Raw genomic sequence first — 14,243 nt, 5'->3', positions numbered from 1 at the left:
TACCGCACAGGGATCCCAAACACCAAAGGAATAAGAATGTACCGTGAGATGGATTCATGAATAAGAATGTACCGTGAGATGGATTCATGAATAAGAATGTACCGTGAGATGGATTCATGAATAAGAATGTACCGTGAGATGGATTCATGAATAAGAATGTACCGTGAGATGGATTCATGAATAAGAATGTACCGTGAGATGGATTCATGAATAAGAATGTACCGTGAGATGGATTCATGAATAAGAATGTACGGACTGAAATGGATTGGATGAATGGACACGAATAAGAATATAAGCCTGAAATATTTGGATGATCTTATAGGATAAAAAGTAGATAAAATAAAGCATTTTATTTAAGTGTCATGCACGTGTCGCACTAATTGGGAACACTTTTCCACTCGTGAACACACTAGATACACTGCTACAGTAGTTTCACAAACAAACGATAATAGATGCTTAAGCACATTGTCATTAATTGTAGTGATGTTAATGTACCAACCATTTTAACAATATAGGTTAAATTGTCACTTTGCCTTATTGGATCAGTCCAATAAATATCTGGCTGGCGGTTTAAATAGCGATCAAGCAAAACGAATTACGTCATTGGCACCTTAGGAAACATTATGGCTTCAAATCATTCATCTATTGGTTATAATGATACAAATACAAAGAGCTTTCTATCAGCTTGCACAATTACACAAGAAAGGAGTTCTTGATTCTGGCTCAACCAGTGCCTATTACTCGATTCTCATCGGTCTCACTGCAAGGATGGGAGCAGACTTGGCGCACGTAGCTTCAGTTGTAGCTCTTGAAACCGCATCAACAGCGTAGGGGAGGGGAGGGGAGGGTGAGAGATAAGAAATAAAGGAGAGCAGCTGAATGTTGTAAAAACGCACTAGTAGTACTAACTAGTGAGATTGCAGAAAAAAGTATATAGACCTATGAACTAATTCATTTAACTTTCATATCACAGTAAGTTAATCGGCCGTAATGATCATAACCATACCAAGCAAATCGACTACTACCATACAGACCGTTTAGACTCTGCGAGTAATAATCATACTTGTACCACCATCCACCTCCAATCTGGGCAGCAGTATTCAAGGGCCATCTTCCGTCGTTATCACGGTCCGTTGTTGAAAACCTTCTATAATTTTCATTTTCCCTGAGTGACCCAGAAATCCCTCGAATATGGTTACCCACATAAAAAGTATAGTCATATATTTCACTACTTATGTTAAATTCTTCATAGACTTCTTGATAATGCGTAAGATATGCCGCATTGAACATATCTATGCGCAGAGTTTGGTGTCTGTCGTAAGTCAGTCTATGGATCTTATCATTACCCAGCCAAAACTCGCCTGACAGGTTCCCAAAACCGGTTTTGTATTCGTCCCAGGTACGATTGAAGTCTTCAGATCCGTCTTGTCTTCTCTGGAACACAGTCCACCCCCCACCGTCAGTTGTCATGTCACAGTAGACGTGGAAGGGTCCTCTACCATCAGGGTCGATGAGGTAGGTACCATTGCTGGATCCAACAACAGCAGATTTGATTTCTTTACAATCTGTTAGAATGATAACGTTAGATCGGGTCGTTTTTTAAAATATTCTTTGTATTTATGGTATATACGCTTTCTCTCACTTATGTATAAATTCAGCTTGAGTTTGACGTCTTGGTTTATCCCTCCCCACGAGAGATTTTCTTCCGAGTCGGATTCTCCGATTTTTGAATCACATTTGACTGAAGATTCGTACACAAAGAAAACAAACTGTATATAGCATATAAGTGGTACAATGTAGTGTGTGAGAATGAAGGTGGGCCAAATCGGGAACGTGTCACGTATTTATAGTGAATTTCTTCATATAAACATGATTTATTCATTTGCTTATTCACGTACCAGAACAGTAGGTCAAAGGACATTTTCGCGTCTCTTGTGAAGACGGTCCAATAAAACAGTCATCTGCTCTTGTTTTCTTGGTAACTCCTTTTTTCATCGTACACACTCGCTTTCGTCTGCTAACCTCCACATCACAAGGTGTAGTACTGCACAGTGACCATGGTGACCATTCGCTCCAAGAGTATGACGTCACAATGACTAAAATAGAGATTAGAGTTTAATTTCTGGCTTTCATGGCGGCAATGTCTTTTGTTACGTCATTCAATATGGCCGCCATGTCTTTTCTTACGTCATTCAATATGGTGACCATGTCTTTTCTTACGCTATTCAACATGGCCGCCATGTCTTTTCTTACGTCATTCAATATGGTGGCCATGTCTTTTGTTACGCAATTCAACATGGCCGCCATGTCTTTTCTTACGTCATTCAACATGGCGGCCATGTCTTTTGTTACATCATTTAAAATGGCCGCTATGTCATTTGTTACGTCGTTTCAGCGCCTTGGAAATTATTGCAACCTTGGCCTTTTCCTGACCTAAAATAAAGTATTCATCTTCCTGGTACATGAAATATTTACGAACCTGTTGGTGACTCAGAAGAGTTGACCGTAGGTTCTGTTGTTGTGCGTAGTTGAGTGCTTCTGTTGAAACCTGATATAAAAACCGTGACAAGAGAGAGGAGTTTAGCAACACTGTAGCATCAAACGATCATTTATAGATCAAATTAGAATACTTTTAACATATGGACCGTTTTCGAATTAGTCACGACATACCGCTGTGTTGCTTGATTACAGACTCATTTACTCAGTGTTATAATACCAAGGGTAAAGTAAGGAATGCACAACTTCAACAACACAAACACTTTGAAATTCCACGTGTTCCTTCACTGGAACAAATGAATATTCAAAATAATTCTAAAGGAATCAGTCGAGGCTAACTCTGTACAACAGATAATTCGAAACTGGAGTATTACATGTATAGTGCGCTGTAAGTCAGTACCTTAGATGAATCACTCACAGCTACTAATCATCGAGTTCAAGAAGATTTCAATCCATGCATTCATTGCTGTTTTGACATATCAGTCGAGCAAACTAAAAAGTACTTCCTTCTCACCTGATTGGCTAATCATAGTAAGAACAAAAGGAACAGAAGCCCCTCCACCAATAATAAAAAGGCACAACACTACAGCCATTATCAGCACACAACAGCGACGTCTTCGATGCGAGTTCTCTACCCCAACCAGATGATTCTTCTGCACATCTTCTCGGCCTACTGAAGGATCTTCTTGATCGTTACCACCTTGTACGTCTGGGGGAGCCATCAAAAAGGACAAAATCTGAAACTTTTTCTTAAGTCAGTGCAAGTACGAGAGGTAACCTCTGCAAGGAAGTAGAGGGACCAGACTGGTACTATTCCTAAGATAGGGAATGAAATATGAACCATTCTCTCTATAATCCCATGCTAATCTTTTATATCCAGTAATAACACGATCGACAAGCCATATTTATTGGCAATAGCTTAGACTGATCCAAAAAGGACTTTAAGTCATAGAGTATGATATTCTGTCAATAGGATTGGGATGTTATTGCTGACAGCAACGCAAGTGTCCTGTTCAATATATGATCCATTATTCTCTTTAATGGGTGTAGACCTGAATTCTCTACAAATTAGTTTTTATGTCCATTTGATCTTGAAGAAATACCAAGTTTTGTCATAGCGATAAAATATTTTTCTCTAGAATACAATAAATTATGATTAAATGTGAATATTTATATCTAGTGCTCAATACATGAGTCGTTATCTTTGACAATTACATGTCGCATGAACTTTACAATGGTGTAAAGGGTGCACCGAAACGTTGTTCGTTTTTATCGTTGTCTTTCCTATTACAATGCATGTCCTGTGCATGTAAAAAAAAACTATTTCTTAGCGTCCCTTTAAGTCGAACCAATCGGTCCAAGAGGGCAGCTCTCAAATGGTAACGCGTCAGTTCTTAGGACTGGTTTGGGCCGCGTTTAATGAACTAACACGTGACATTTGAGTAATGGCTGTTCGGTCGTTCCATCGGTTCGACTCAAAGCGCCCTTGGAGGGTCCTTATAATACAATGATCGTTTTTTCTACTGATTAGTTTTTCTTCAGGGAAGGCTGTTTTACAACAGGGGGTGATCAATGAGTGCAGGAGCCGGTGATGTAGTCCATGTTGTCCGGGATCTGACAATCTATATTCACTGAACATAAGTATTTGATAAACAATGTTGTGGAAGATTCAAGGGGACGAATCCCCACTCCTGATATTCATCATCATATTTGTTACGATAAATTGAGGATAAATATATAAGAGAAATGTTTAGCTATAGATTTGCTGTTCTGGGGCTTTTACTAGGAATGCAGGAACGCCAGGCAACATGCATAATTTCGTCCAATACATATTATGTAGTTATATAGGAACTAAACTAAGTCAAAAATCTTTAAAAAATAAAAGATCTACAAAGCTTTCGCTGTTGTATCACAGCGTGGGACAATCACAACAGAGCTAGGCTCCAAACTAAGTGAGAGCCCAAAGATCGAATTAGAATTTAGAAGTGCACAAAAGATGTGGTCCTTTCAGTCAATAGAGCTTGATTGGCTGTCTATCTTACTTGATCTTCATATCACTGTACGTCAAGCTTGGAATACCAGGCCATCGAAAGTAGTAACCATAAAGCCCGTTCAGACTACTATGGCAATAATAATATTCGTACCACCATCCCCCCCTCAGGTCACTAGCACAGTTCACGTGATCTATCATGTCATTATCACGATCCATGGTAGAAAAACCTCTTCCGTTTTCATAGGACACCAGTGATCCTCCACGCCCGTTCATCAATGTACCTACACTCAGAGTATAGTTGTACTTTTCGTTGCTCAATTTGAATTCATCATAGAGAGCAAAGATTTTGTGATATCCCATCTGAGTCATGTCTATTCGCAAGGTCCTGTTCCGCTTGAAGGATGTCAGTCTGTGGATCTTATCATTACCCAGCCAAAACTCGCCTGACAGGTTTCCAAAACCGGTTTTGTATTCGTCCCAGGTACGATTGAAGTCTTCAGATCCGTCTTGTCTTCTCTGGAACACGGTCCACCCCCCACCGTTAGTTTTCATGTCACAGTAGACGTGGAAGGGTCCTCTACCCTCAGGGTCGATCGCGTAGATACCACTTGTGCTGCGAGACTTTCCTTCAGCATTGAGGATTTCTGCACAATCTGGTGGTTTTAATATTGTAATATCGTTAGTTATGTGGGTGCATCGTACAAGAGGCATAGCCCACAAAGCAGAACAGTACCACTGGGATACAAACGTATATTACAAATGATACCATGCACCACGTCCACCTCCATCACCACTAACACTAGCACAAAACAAAACAAAATCACAACATACATGATCAAACGAGTTTTCAATAGCACTGACGGCACTCGGTGGCCAGTGTTTGACCACCATTTGAAGCAGACAATGAGATTCAAAGACTTTTAAAGGCTCTAAGACTTAAACACTACTTAAAACCCACAAAAGACCCCTCGTAGCACGTCAGAATGCAGCTCAGTAGAGGACATGGCAATACCTATCCAGTTCTAGCTGATGAGATTTAAACTCTTTTGTTTCGTCCTCCAAATTGAGTTGCTTTGACATTATACATGCAAGGGGTCTATAGCTCATGTTGCGACGCAGTTCTTACCAAGACAATATGGCAACAAAGGGCAAAGTCTTGTCTCTTCATAATGACCCACACACGTCCTGCCCCGTGGCATACGAACACCATTAGATGACACATTACAGACTCGATCACGTGTACTGAAATAAAACTGACATGATGTATTGCGACACGGTGACCATGACGACCAATCACTCCACCAATAGAATGCATACTTCTCTTGAATGCGTTTTGTGTCTAAAATAGCATATAAAAAAAGTTAAATAATGTAAGCGACGCCTTGTGACGTGGCAAAATATATTTTTTCATAACGCAACCATCATGTCAATGTAGATGTTGATCAGCCTCATCACGCATTCAAAGGAACGGTTGGAATCTTTCCTCATTTCTAAAACATGCCCGGCAAAGAGGTCCCACATTGATTAACAAGAAAGATAAAAAGCCTACCCAGCAAAAATACAAAAAATCTCCGTGGGCAACAAACCTTTCATATTGGCCTCGTTCAGTTCCTGTGCCAATCTTTTCTTCAAATCTAAATGTTCATATAAAAGTAGCATTTTTTATTTTGAGTGTTACGGGCACATGCAATTAAGTTGAGCTATCTAGTATAGACTATGATGATGTAAAATTTGAAAAGACAGCTAGCGTGAATGCCATATAAATAAAGGGTCATCTCCGTCTGTCTAAAGCACTTGCTTTTCTTAACACTATGGGTCGTACAGGATTGGGTCTTCGGTTCGATTCTTGTATTTTATTCTTTTTCTTTTGCTACAACGGTTGTCTCTGGGTTCCACGGTTTCTCTTCCTCCTCCGTAAGAAACTAACATTTGCACGAGTTATGTTTACAAATTGTACGCATATAGTACCTCCATGTTTAAAAAGTTCATAAAAAATAAATAATATTCTTACCTATTTGGCTGAAAATGCAGAGCACAGCAGAGATGACGATGACAACTCCAACCAAAATAAAAATGAAAAACATGAACAGAATAACGGCAAAAAATCGGCCATGTTTTCGATTCTCTACTCCTGTCATAGCTGTCGTCTTCTTCACGTCGTCTTTTGCTGTCTTATTGACGCACTTTTCCTCTTTACTTTGGTTTTCCATCGTGAGAATGAAAAGATCGATTAGTAGACACTTTGTCAAACGTTGACAAATGTATAATTTACCGCGAGCAAAGAATCCGACGCGGATTGCGAAAATGAATCTTGAACTATTGATCGGCAACAGAAAGTATGCGTTAACTTCCCTGGAGGAATATGACACTCTGAACAAAGGATAAGAAATTAATTGAACAAATAAAACAATAATCTTTTATATCCTTTAATAAATCCCTGTTAATTCTTCTAATGAGTATTAATCTCTAGCATGTTGACATTATTGTTCAAAGGGTTACTTGCAGATTAACCTTCAACCTGGAATACGATGTATGTACAATGTATACAGCTATTTTATTGGTGAAGGTTTTGTTGAATTGGCATACCAATCCCGAAATGCACCATGGGTGATGTAGAATACAATCAGCAAAAGGTCACAACGATGTAGAATTTTACAAAACTTTCTAGCTTTGTCTGCACGCTTTTTCGGTAAAGTTTCTTCTGTACATGTGCAAAAATTAGTTACAAATGGAATTTATTATATTTCAAGCTTGGTAAGAATACACTTATTTCAACAAAGTTAGTCACCAAAAACCTAGAAAGCTGAGATCACTGAGCATCATGGGAAACTTTTCATATCAAAAAATCATATATATACAAAGCTTTTTAAATACAAATTGCAGCTCGATGATGCTCAGAAGAGGTGAGACTGTAACCGGTAAAAGATTCGCAAGTCCATGAACAGTTATCAAGCGGTTGAACGTGTAAAAAGAATCTATCCATAATCCTTGTCGGCCTCAGCTTTATAGCTTTTCAGGTGACTAACTTTATTGAAATAAGTGTATGCAAACCGAAGTATGAATGATGCAACAAAAGCTTCATCAACCTTCAATTTGGAATAGCTGTATACGACAAACTAGATATACAACTAGATTATAAAACTGAAATGTTGATATTAATTTACAAATTACTCCTTACAATGACAATATACTTCAGATGATGAATGCTGCCTTTGATTGGATTTTAATGAGGTCTGCAAAAGAAAACTGTTAAAGCATTAAGCTTAAGCCAACATAGGGAAAATAATTGAATAGCTTCACTGATGGCGTTTTCAAATTTATTGGAAGTTATTTGGCGTAAAAATGTAGCTGAAGATCATAGTTGTTGCTAGGTAACAGTCAAAATCATGCTTGTTGCTAGGCAACCGTTAAAATTGAATGCATGTGTCTTGCTTTTCTGAGTCTGGCCTAAAAATCTATGAATTAGACGTGCCATGAATTCCATCAGTTCAGAGATCGCGCCTTATTATAAGGAAATATATTTTATTATACATTGTATATTGTATTAATTGTAACCGTGCAAAATAATTAAAAGGAATAAGTGGAAGTACTGAATGGTTCGGTCTATATGGCTCGAAGTTTCATTTCACTGAATTTCAAAGCCACAAAGCTTCTGTTAAATTGATACCACGTAACAGCAGTCTGATCGTTGATACTACCCTCCACATACATTCCATTGAGATTTGAATCATGACAGTCGCTATACCACCACGCTCCTTTCTTAGAGAGAGCGCAGTTTATTGAATGAACATCATTATCTTTATCCTTTGTCGAAAAGGCCATTCCGTTATGTACTCTTATCAAAGAGTCGCCGGCAGATCCTGAATAGCCTTCGACATTCAGTCTATAATTCAACCCAATGCTAGCCACGTTAAATCTACGATATTGAGCGTATTTCATGTTACCATTCCAATCTTCAAGGTCCACGTGTAAGCTCGATTCGTTCGCTGCTGTCAGTCTGTGTATCTTCTCATTACCCAGCCAAAACTCGCCTGACAGGTTTCCGAAACCGGTTTTATATTCGGTCCAATTACGAAAGAAGTCTTCAGATCCGTCTTGTCTTCTCTGGAACACAGTCCACCCCCCACCGTCAGTTGTCATGTCACAGTAGACTTGGAAGGGGTGCAGACTGTCAGGACGGATAGTATACACACCACTGGTCCTGGAACCACCAGATAGACGCCATTCTTTACAGTCTATGAAGAAAACAACACTTTTGAGTCATTTGATAAGGCGATAATGTGCTTAGTCGAGAATTAAACAAATTCCTTAGTTACCTCGACAAAGATCAAGCTTTCTTGTAAGCACTATTGGTCCCGAGCAGTATGTCCCATGATGCTTTGAGTGCGATAATCGGCACTTGCGCATGCGCCTTTGGTATCCACAAGTAACATTGTGAGGCAACCAAGAGCTCCATTCAGACCAAGAATAAACATCTAGAAAGTAGAAGATGAGATTTTAGATACATTGCATTAACAAATGTTACCGCACTTCACATGTTTAACCTGTTTGTCATGTTTGATCAGGATTCCTGTTTTACCTGTTTGTCATGTTTGATCTGTATTCCTGTTTTACCTGTTTGTCATGTTTGATCTGGATTCCTGTTTTACCTGTTTGTCATGTTTGACCTGGATTCCAGTTTTACCTGTTTGTCATGTTTGATCTGGATTACTGTTTTACCTGTTTGTCATGTTTGAACCGGATTCCTGTTTAACCTTTTCGTCCTGTCGTACTTGTTTTTTTATTACCTGCCTTCTTTCGCAGTTTGTTGCCTGTTTCCCATACCCTGGATATTTTGTGTCATTTGCTTTACCTGCTAATGTTGTTGGGGTTACTTTTGCTGTTGCAGTTGTTATTGCGGTTGCTGTTGTTGCTGGTATTGGTGTTGCTGCTGTTGCTGCTGTTGTTGCTGTTGCTGTTGCTGTTGCTGTTACTGTTACTGTTCTTGTTGCTGTTGCTGTAGTAGAAACGTCCTGAGGTCCTAAAAAGCAAAAAAAAAAAACTTTGAAACTTTGAAAAGTAGAAAGAAAAAAAAATTTAAGGTGCAAACTAGACAAAAAGGTTTGCATATGAATTTGAATTACTAGCTCAAGAGATTTAAATCCCGTATCCCGCTTACCTTCTTGTTGCTTTTCGGGATTCCCTCGAGTACTAATGACAAGTGACGCCGTAATGGCGACTACACTGAGTAAGATAACACCACTGACAATTACTGTTATTGCGATTACTTGGACTCTTCTGAAGGGATGTGAACTTAACACACTTATCTCGTTCTCCGTGCTGGTCGTACTCCTGATCATTGTCTCAGCGGGTGCTTGTAGGTTTGTCGTTGTTAATGACATCACTATTCGTAGAAAAATCACATTGACTAGGACATAAACAAGCGCCTCAAAACTTCAAATACAAAAGAAAACAGTTTCCTAATCTATAAGCTCGATTTATTCATGAAATCTAACGCAGAAAACGTCAATTCCTAAGCTTTATAGGAATTATCTTAGAACTGACTCAGTATAAAATGTTTTCCAGCTTCTGTCAAAGTGAAACGAGTGAAAGTAAGCAAAATAACGATAGGAATACTAATGCACACGGAGGTGACATCTTTTTGATGAGTGTCTTGAACGAACCAGTCGTTAAGGGATTGACAGAATGATTATTGGAATACTATGTGGGCAAAACAAATAATGTGATTGTCGTGTTTCGGGCTCGCTTTAATTGTGTCTTGTCTAAGTACATATGAATATGCATGAACCTATTCCCCCTAATTAACATACATCACACTCCTCCCTTCTTAGCTTAAGGATCGTGGTCAAAAGATATCTAACTATTAACAACTCAAATACACTATAAGTCTTTCTTTTAACCTAATGTCTTCAACGCAATGTTCAGTCTCTTGTTTCTGTTTGTTCCTTTACAGTTCCTTTCTCAATCTTTCCCTTCCACTAGTCTTAGTGGTGGTTTCCGTATCCTAGTTGATCGTCTTAGTGTCTTAACTTCCTTCGGTACTTTCGTGACTTTGGTTGAAGTCCCTGCTTCCGGCTCTTGTGTCGGCATTGTTTTCTGGGTTTCCCCAGGCGGTCTTGCAGAAACATCTTTCTCCTCCTTTGTCTGTATCTTTGGCCTAGGTCTGTCACTTGCTAAGGTACCTCCACTTAATTCTGTCTCTATGTCGCGCTGTGGCACTTGATCTCTCGACCGATCGGGTACTATCTCTGGTCCATCTGTCATAAGAACGGATCTCCTCAGATGATCCACGTGTCTCTTCCACACTCTTCCGTCCTGTAACACTACTACATACGATTTTCGTCCTGTCCGCTCTACAATAGTACTTGACCACCATGTCTCCTCCTTTCTTGGGTCTTTCACCAGCACTGGTTCTCCAGCGTAGAACTCTCGTAGCTTAACTTCCTTGTCGTGATACTGCTTCTGCTTACTTTGCATGTTCACTACCTTGTTTTCTGGGCTTGGTCGTACTAGAGCTAATCTTGTACGGAGTTCTCGTCCCATGAATAAGCTTGCTGGTGTACATCCAGTCGTTGGGTGTTTGGTAGTACGGTATGCCAAAAGGAAACGATCTATCTGTAGCTGCAAGTTTCGTCCTGGTGACTTACTTACCTTAAGGCTTCTCTTGAATGTTTGTACCATCCACTCTGCAGCTCCGTTGCTAGCAGGGTGGTAAGGTGCTACCTTGATGTGTTTCACACCGTTTTTCTTGAGAAAAACTTCGAATTCTTCACTTCTAAACTGTGGTCCGTTGTCACTAACTATTTGTACTGGGATTCCATACTTGCTGAACAGGTCTCGGAGGACTTCAATCGTTGCTGCTGCTGTAGTACTCTTCATGAGGATGATTTCGGGCCATTTTGAATGTGCGTCCACTACTACCAAGTAGTTCTTGCCTTCTTTCTCTGCAAAGTCAATATGCACTCTGCACCATGGTGTATTCGGCCACAACAATGGCATTAATGGTGCAACCGTTGGTACACTCCTTGTCTGCTGACACCTGTGACAGTGTCTGACCGTGTACTCTATGTCCTCATCTATTTTCGGCCACCATATGTAGCTCCTCGCCATCTCCTTCATACGTACCATCCCGGGGTGAGCCGTATGCAGTTCCTCTAGCATCCCTTCACGGTGTTTACTGGGAATAACCACTCGTAATCCCCACATCAAACAGTCTTGCTCGATGGATAACTCGTGCTTACGTTGGACGTATGGCTTTAGCCGCATGTCGTCTACTTCTGTTGGCCATCCAGATCGCGTGTACTCCAAGACTCTGGATAGCACAGGATCAGTTCGGATTGCCTTTCTGATTGATGTGCTTGTGATGGGTAGTCCTTCGATGAACTTGCTCTCTACGTTGTAGATAGAGTTTTCCCTCGTTGATGAACCTGTGGCTAACAATGGCAATCTGGATAATGCATCCGCTGTTGCATTTTCTTTAGATGGAATGAACTTTAGATTGTAGTTGAAGGCTGATAGGGTTAAAGCCCATCTTTGTAACCTTTGTGCTGCTAACGTTGGCACGGCTGTTTTGGGACCTAAGATCCTTTCTAACGGTTTGTGATCAGTCAATATTGTGAATTGCCTTCCCCATAAGTAACTATGGAATCTCTTGACACCAAAAATTACTGCTAGCGCTTCCTTGTCCAGCTGACTGTAGCCTTTCTCGTGTTTGTTCAGTGTCCGCGATGCATAGGCTATTGGCCTTTGCGATCCGTCGTCGTATTTGTGCATGATGACTGCCCCCAGTCCATATGGAGAGGCGTCTGTTGCTATCAACAGCGGCAGTTTAGGGTCGTAATGCGCTAGTACTTTCCTTGAGGTAAGTTCTTGCTTTATTTTCTTGAAAGCTGACTCACATTCCGGCGTCCACTTCCACTCCTTGTTGCCCAGGAGGTCGTTCAATGGGTGTATAACACTTGACAGGTTCGGTAAGAACTTTGCGTGAAAATTCAGCATTCACAGCCACGAACGCAGTTCTGTTACATTCTTGGGTGCTGGGGCCTTCGTCACCGCTTCTACCTTTTTCTCCGTTGGTTGGATACCTGCCGCTGATATTTTTACTCCCATGTAGACTACTGAATCTTTCATGAATTCGCACTTCTCTGGCTTCACTCTCAGACCATATTTCTTGAATCTCTTGAAAACCTCTTCCAACGTTTCCAAGTGTTCCTTATCATTGCGACCGGTTACTAGAACATCATCCATGATACCACATGTGTGGTTTAAGCCTGCTAATACTTGGTCAATGAACCGCTGCCAGATTGCTGGGTTTGACGATATACCATAGGGTAAGCGCGTATACCTGAATAGTCCCTTAGGCGTGTTTATTGTGACTAAGTTCTGGGACTCCACGTCGAGTAGCATCTGTTGATACGCACACTTCAGGTCAATCTTCGAGAACTGCTTTCCGCCTGCCATCTTGGTCTGGAGTTCTTCCGGTGTTGGTATCGGGTATTGTTCTGTATGAATTGCTTGATTCACGGTGCATTTGTAGTCCCCACATAGACGTACCGTTCCGTCGGTCTTGGGTACAACCACTAAAGGAGTTGACCACTCACTGAATTCTACAGCTTCTATGATTCCTTCTTGCTTCATCCTGTCGATTTCCTTCTCGACTGCTGGTCTAAGAGAGAATGGCACCGGGCGTGCCTTCAGGTGAATTGGTGCAACATCGGGTTTTACATGCAAAGTTGCCTTCGTTCCTTGTATAGTTCCTAGTTCTGGTTTGAAGATATCTGCGTACCTCGATTTCAGCTCCTCAACTGGTTCCGACCTCGAGTGGTAATGCACTTGCGTGAACAAGTTCTGCCAGTCCAGCTTGATGGCTCTGAGCCAGGATCGTCCCAGCAGGGGTGGAGCATACTTGTCTGCCTCAACAATGACTATCGGTAAAGCTGCAGACTGTCCCTGGTATTCGACATCTACCAGAATCTCTCCTGCTGTCTTCAAGGGTGTTCCCGCATATCCGCGAAGGCTTCGCGTTGTCTTCTTCAGCGGAATATGTCGAAGGTATTTCTCGTAATCCTTCATTGTCATGATGGAAACTGCTGCTCCGGTATCTAGCTCCATTTCTACCTTTGATCCTTCCATTAAGATCGGTATCTTGATCGTTCCTGTAAATTCTTGATGATCTACCTTAATCTTCTTCTTCACGTCCTCGTTGATCTCTACTGCATTTACTGGGTCGTACGGATCTGTATCCGACTCACTCTCTTCCACTTCGCTCGGCGTCTTGTAGTCGTCGTCTTGGTTAACGCTCTCTTCTACGAAGCGTACAGGTTGTTTGCCCTTCGTGGCTTTGTTTTCCTTCCTTACGTTGTCATTACCTCGGCCTTGCCCCTGTTTGTTCCTACATTGCGACTTTAGATGACCAATTTCATTACATTTGAAGCACTTAGCGTTTTTATACCTGCATTCCGCAGAGCTATGATTCTTCATTCCGCACCGTCCGCATTTCCTTTCCGATTCCGTTGACTTTTTTACCATTCTTCGATTTCCCCGATAGCTCACTATCTTATACTTCAAACTCATTAATATTAGTATTGTTTTCAGGGGGGAAAAATCTGACGGTAAAGAAATGCAGATATTTTTCGATGAAACAATCCTGAAATCAAATGTCTATCATTATTACAATAGCAACCATCCAAACCTAGCTTTTTGGGTTCCCTTTGGTCTGGATTCGTTACCGCATCCCACTTGCTGTCTGCCGGCT

The 14,243-nt window shown here is 40.8% G+C and overlaps 4 protein-coding genes across 4 annotated transcripts; all 4 read right to left on the bottom strand.

The window, feature by feature from the left end:
* Nucleotides 1–331: 331 nt before the first annotated feature.
* LOC148912225 (ryncolin-4-like) lies at nt 332–3,329 on the bottom strand. The gene is made up of 4 exons (XM_089028480.1): nt 3,011–3,329; nt 2,480–2,548; nt 1,899–2,096; nt 332–1,565 (listed from the first exon to the last, which is right to left on the bottom strand). The coding sequence occupies exons 1-4, from the start codon at nt 3,216–3,218 to the stop codon at nt 952–954; spliced, it is 1,089 nt and encodes a 362-aa protein (XP_088884606.1). The 5' UTR covers nt 3,219–3,329; the 3' UTR covers nt 332–951.
* A 66-nt stretch (nt 3,330–3,395) lies between these two features.
* LOC116298633 (fibrinogen-like protein A) lies at nt 3,396–6,808 on the bottom strand. Its single transcript, XM_089028481.1, has 4 exons — nt 6,501–6,808; nt 6,076–6,123; nt 5,616–5,828; nt 3,396–5,142 (listed from the first exon to the last, which is right to left on the bottom strand). The coding sequence occupies exons 1-4, from the start codon at nt 6,697–6,699 to the stop codon at nt 4,535–4,537; spliced, it is 1,068 nt and encodes a 355-aa protein (XP_088884607.1). The 5' UTR covers nt 6,700–6,808; the 3' UTR covers nt 3,396–4,534.
* Nucleotides 6,809–6,899: 91 nt separating this feature from the next.
* Nucleotides 6,900–10,090, bottom strand: LOC116298627 (fibrinogen-like protein A). The gene is made up of 4 exons (XM_031707149.2): nt 9,648–10,090; nt 9,342–9,509; nt 8,806–8,964; nt 6,900–8,724 (listed from the first exon to the last, which is right to left on the bottom strand). The coding sequence occupies exons 1-4, from the start codon at nt 9,868–9,870 to the stop codon at nt 8,093–8,095; spliced, it is 1,182 nt and encodes a 393-aa protein (XP_031563009.2). The 5' UTR covers nt 9,871–10,090; the 3' UTR covers nt 6,900–8,092.
* Nucleotides 10,091–12,487: 2,397 nt separating this feature from the next.
* LOC116297362 (uncharacterized protein K02A2.6) lies at nt 12,488–13,969 on the bottom strand. Its single transcript, XM_031705578.2, has one exon. The coding sequence runs from the start codon at nt 13,967–13,969 to the stop codon at nt 12,488–12,490; it is 1,482 nt and encodes a 493-aa protein (XP_031561438.2).
* Nucleotides 13,970–14,243: the final 274 nt, after the last annotated feature.

Source organism: Actinia tenebrosa, unplaced genomic scaffold (assembly GCF_029948245.1).
Source record: "Actinia tenebrosa isolate PJP-AT-01 unplaced genomic scaffold, QUT_ActTen_1.0 PGA_scaffold12__29_contigs__length_12842862, whole genome shotgun sequence".
Lineage (NCBI taxonomy): Eukaryota > Metazoa > Cnidaria > Anthozoa > Actiniaria > Actiniidae > Actinia > Actinia tenebrosa.
This window is presented reverse-complemented; position numbering and strand designations above follow the sequence as displayed.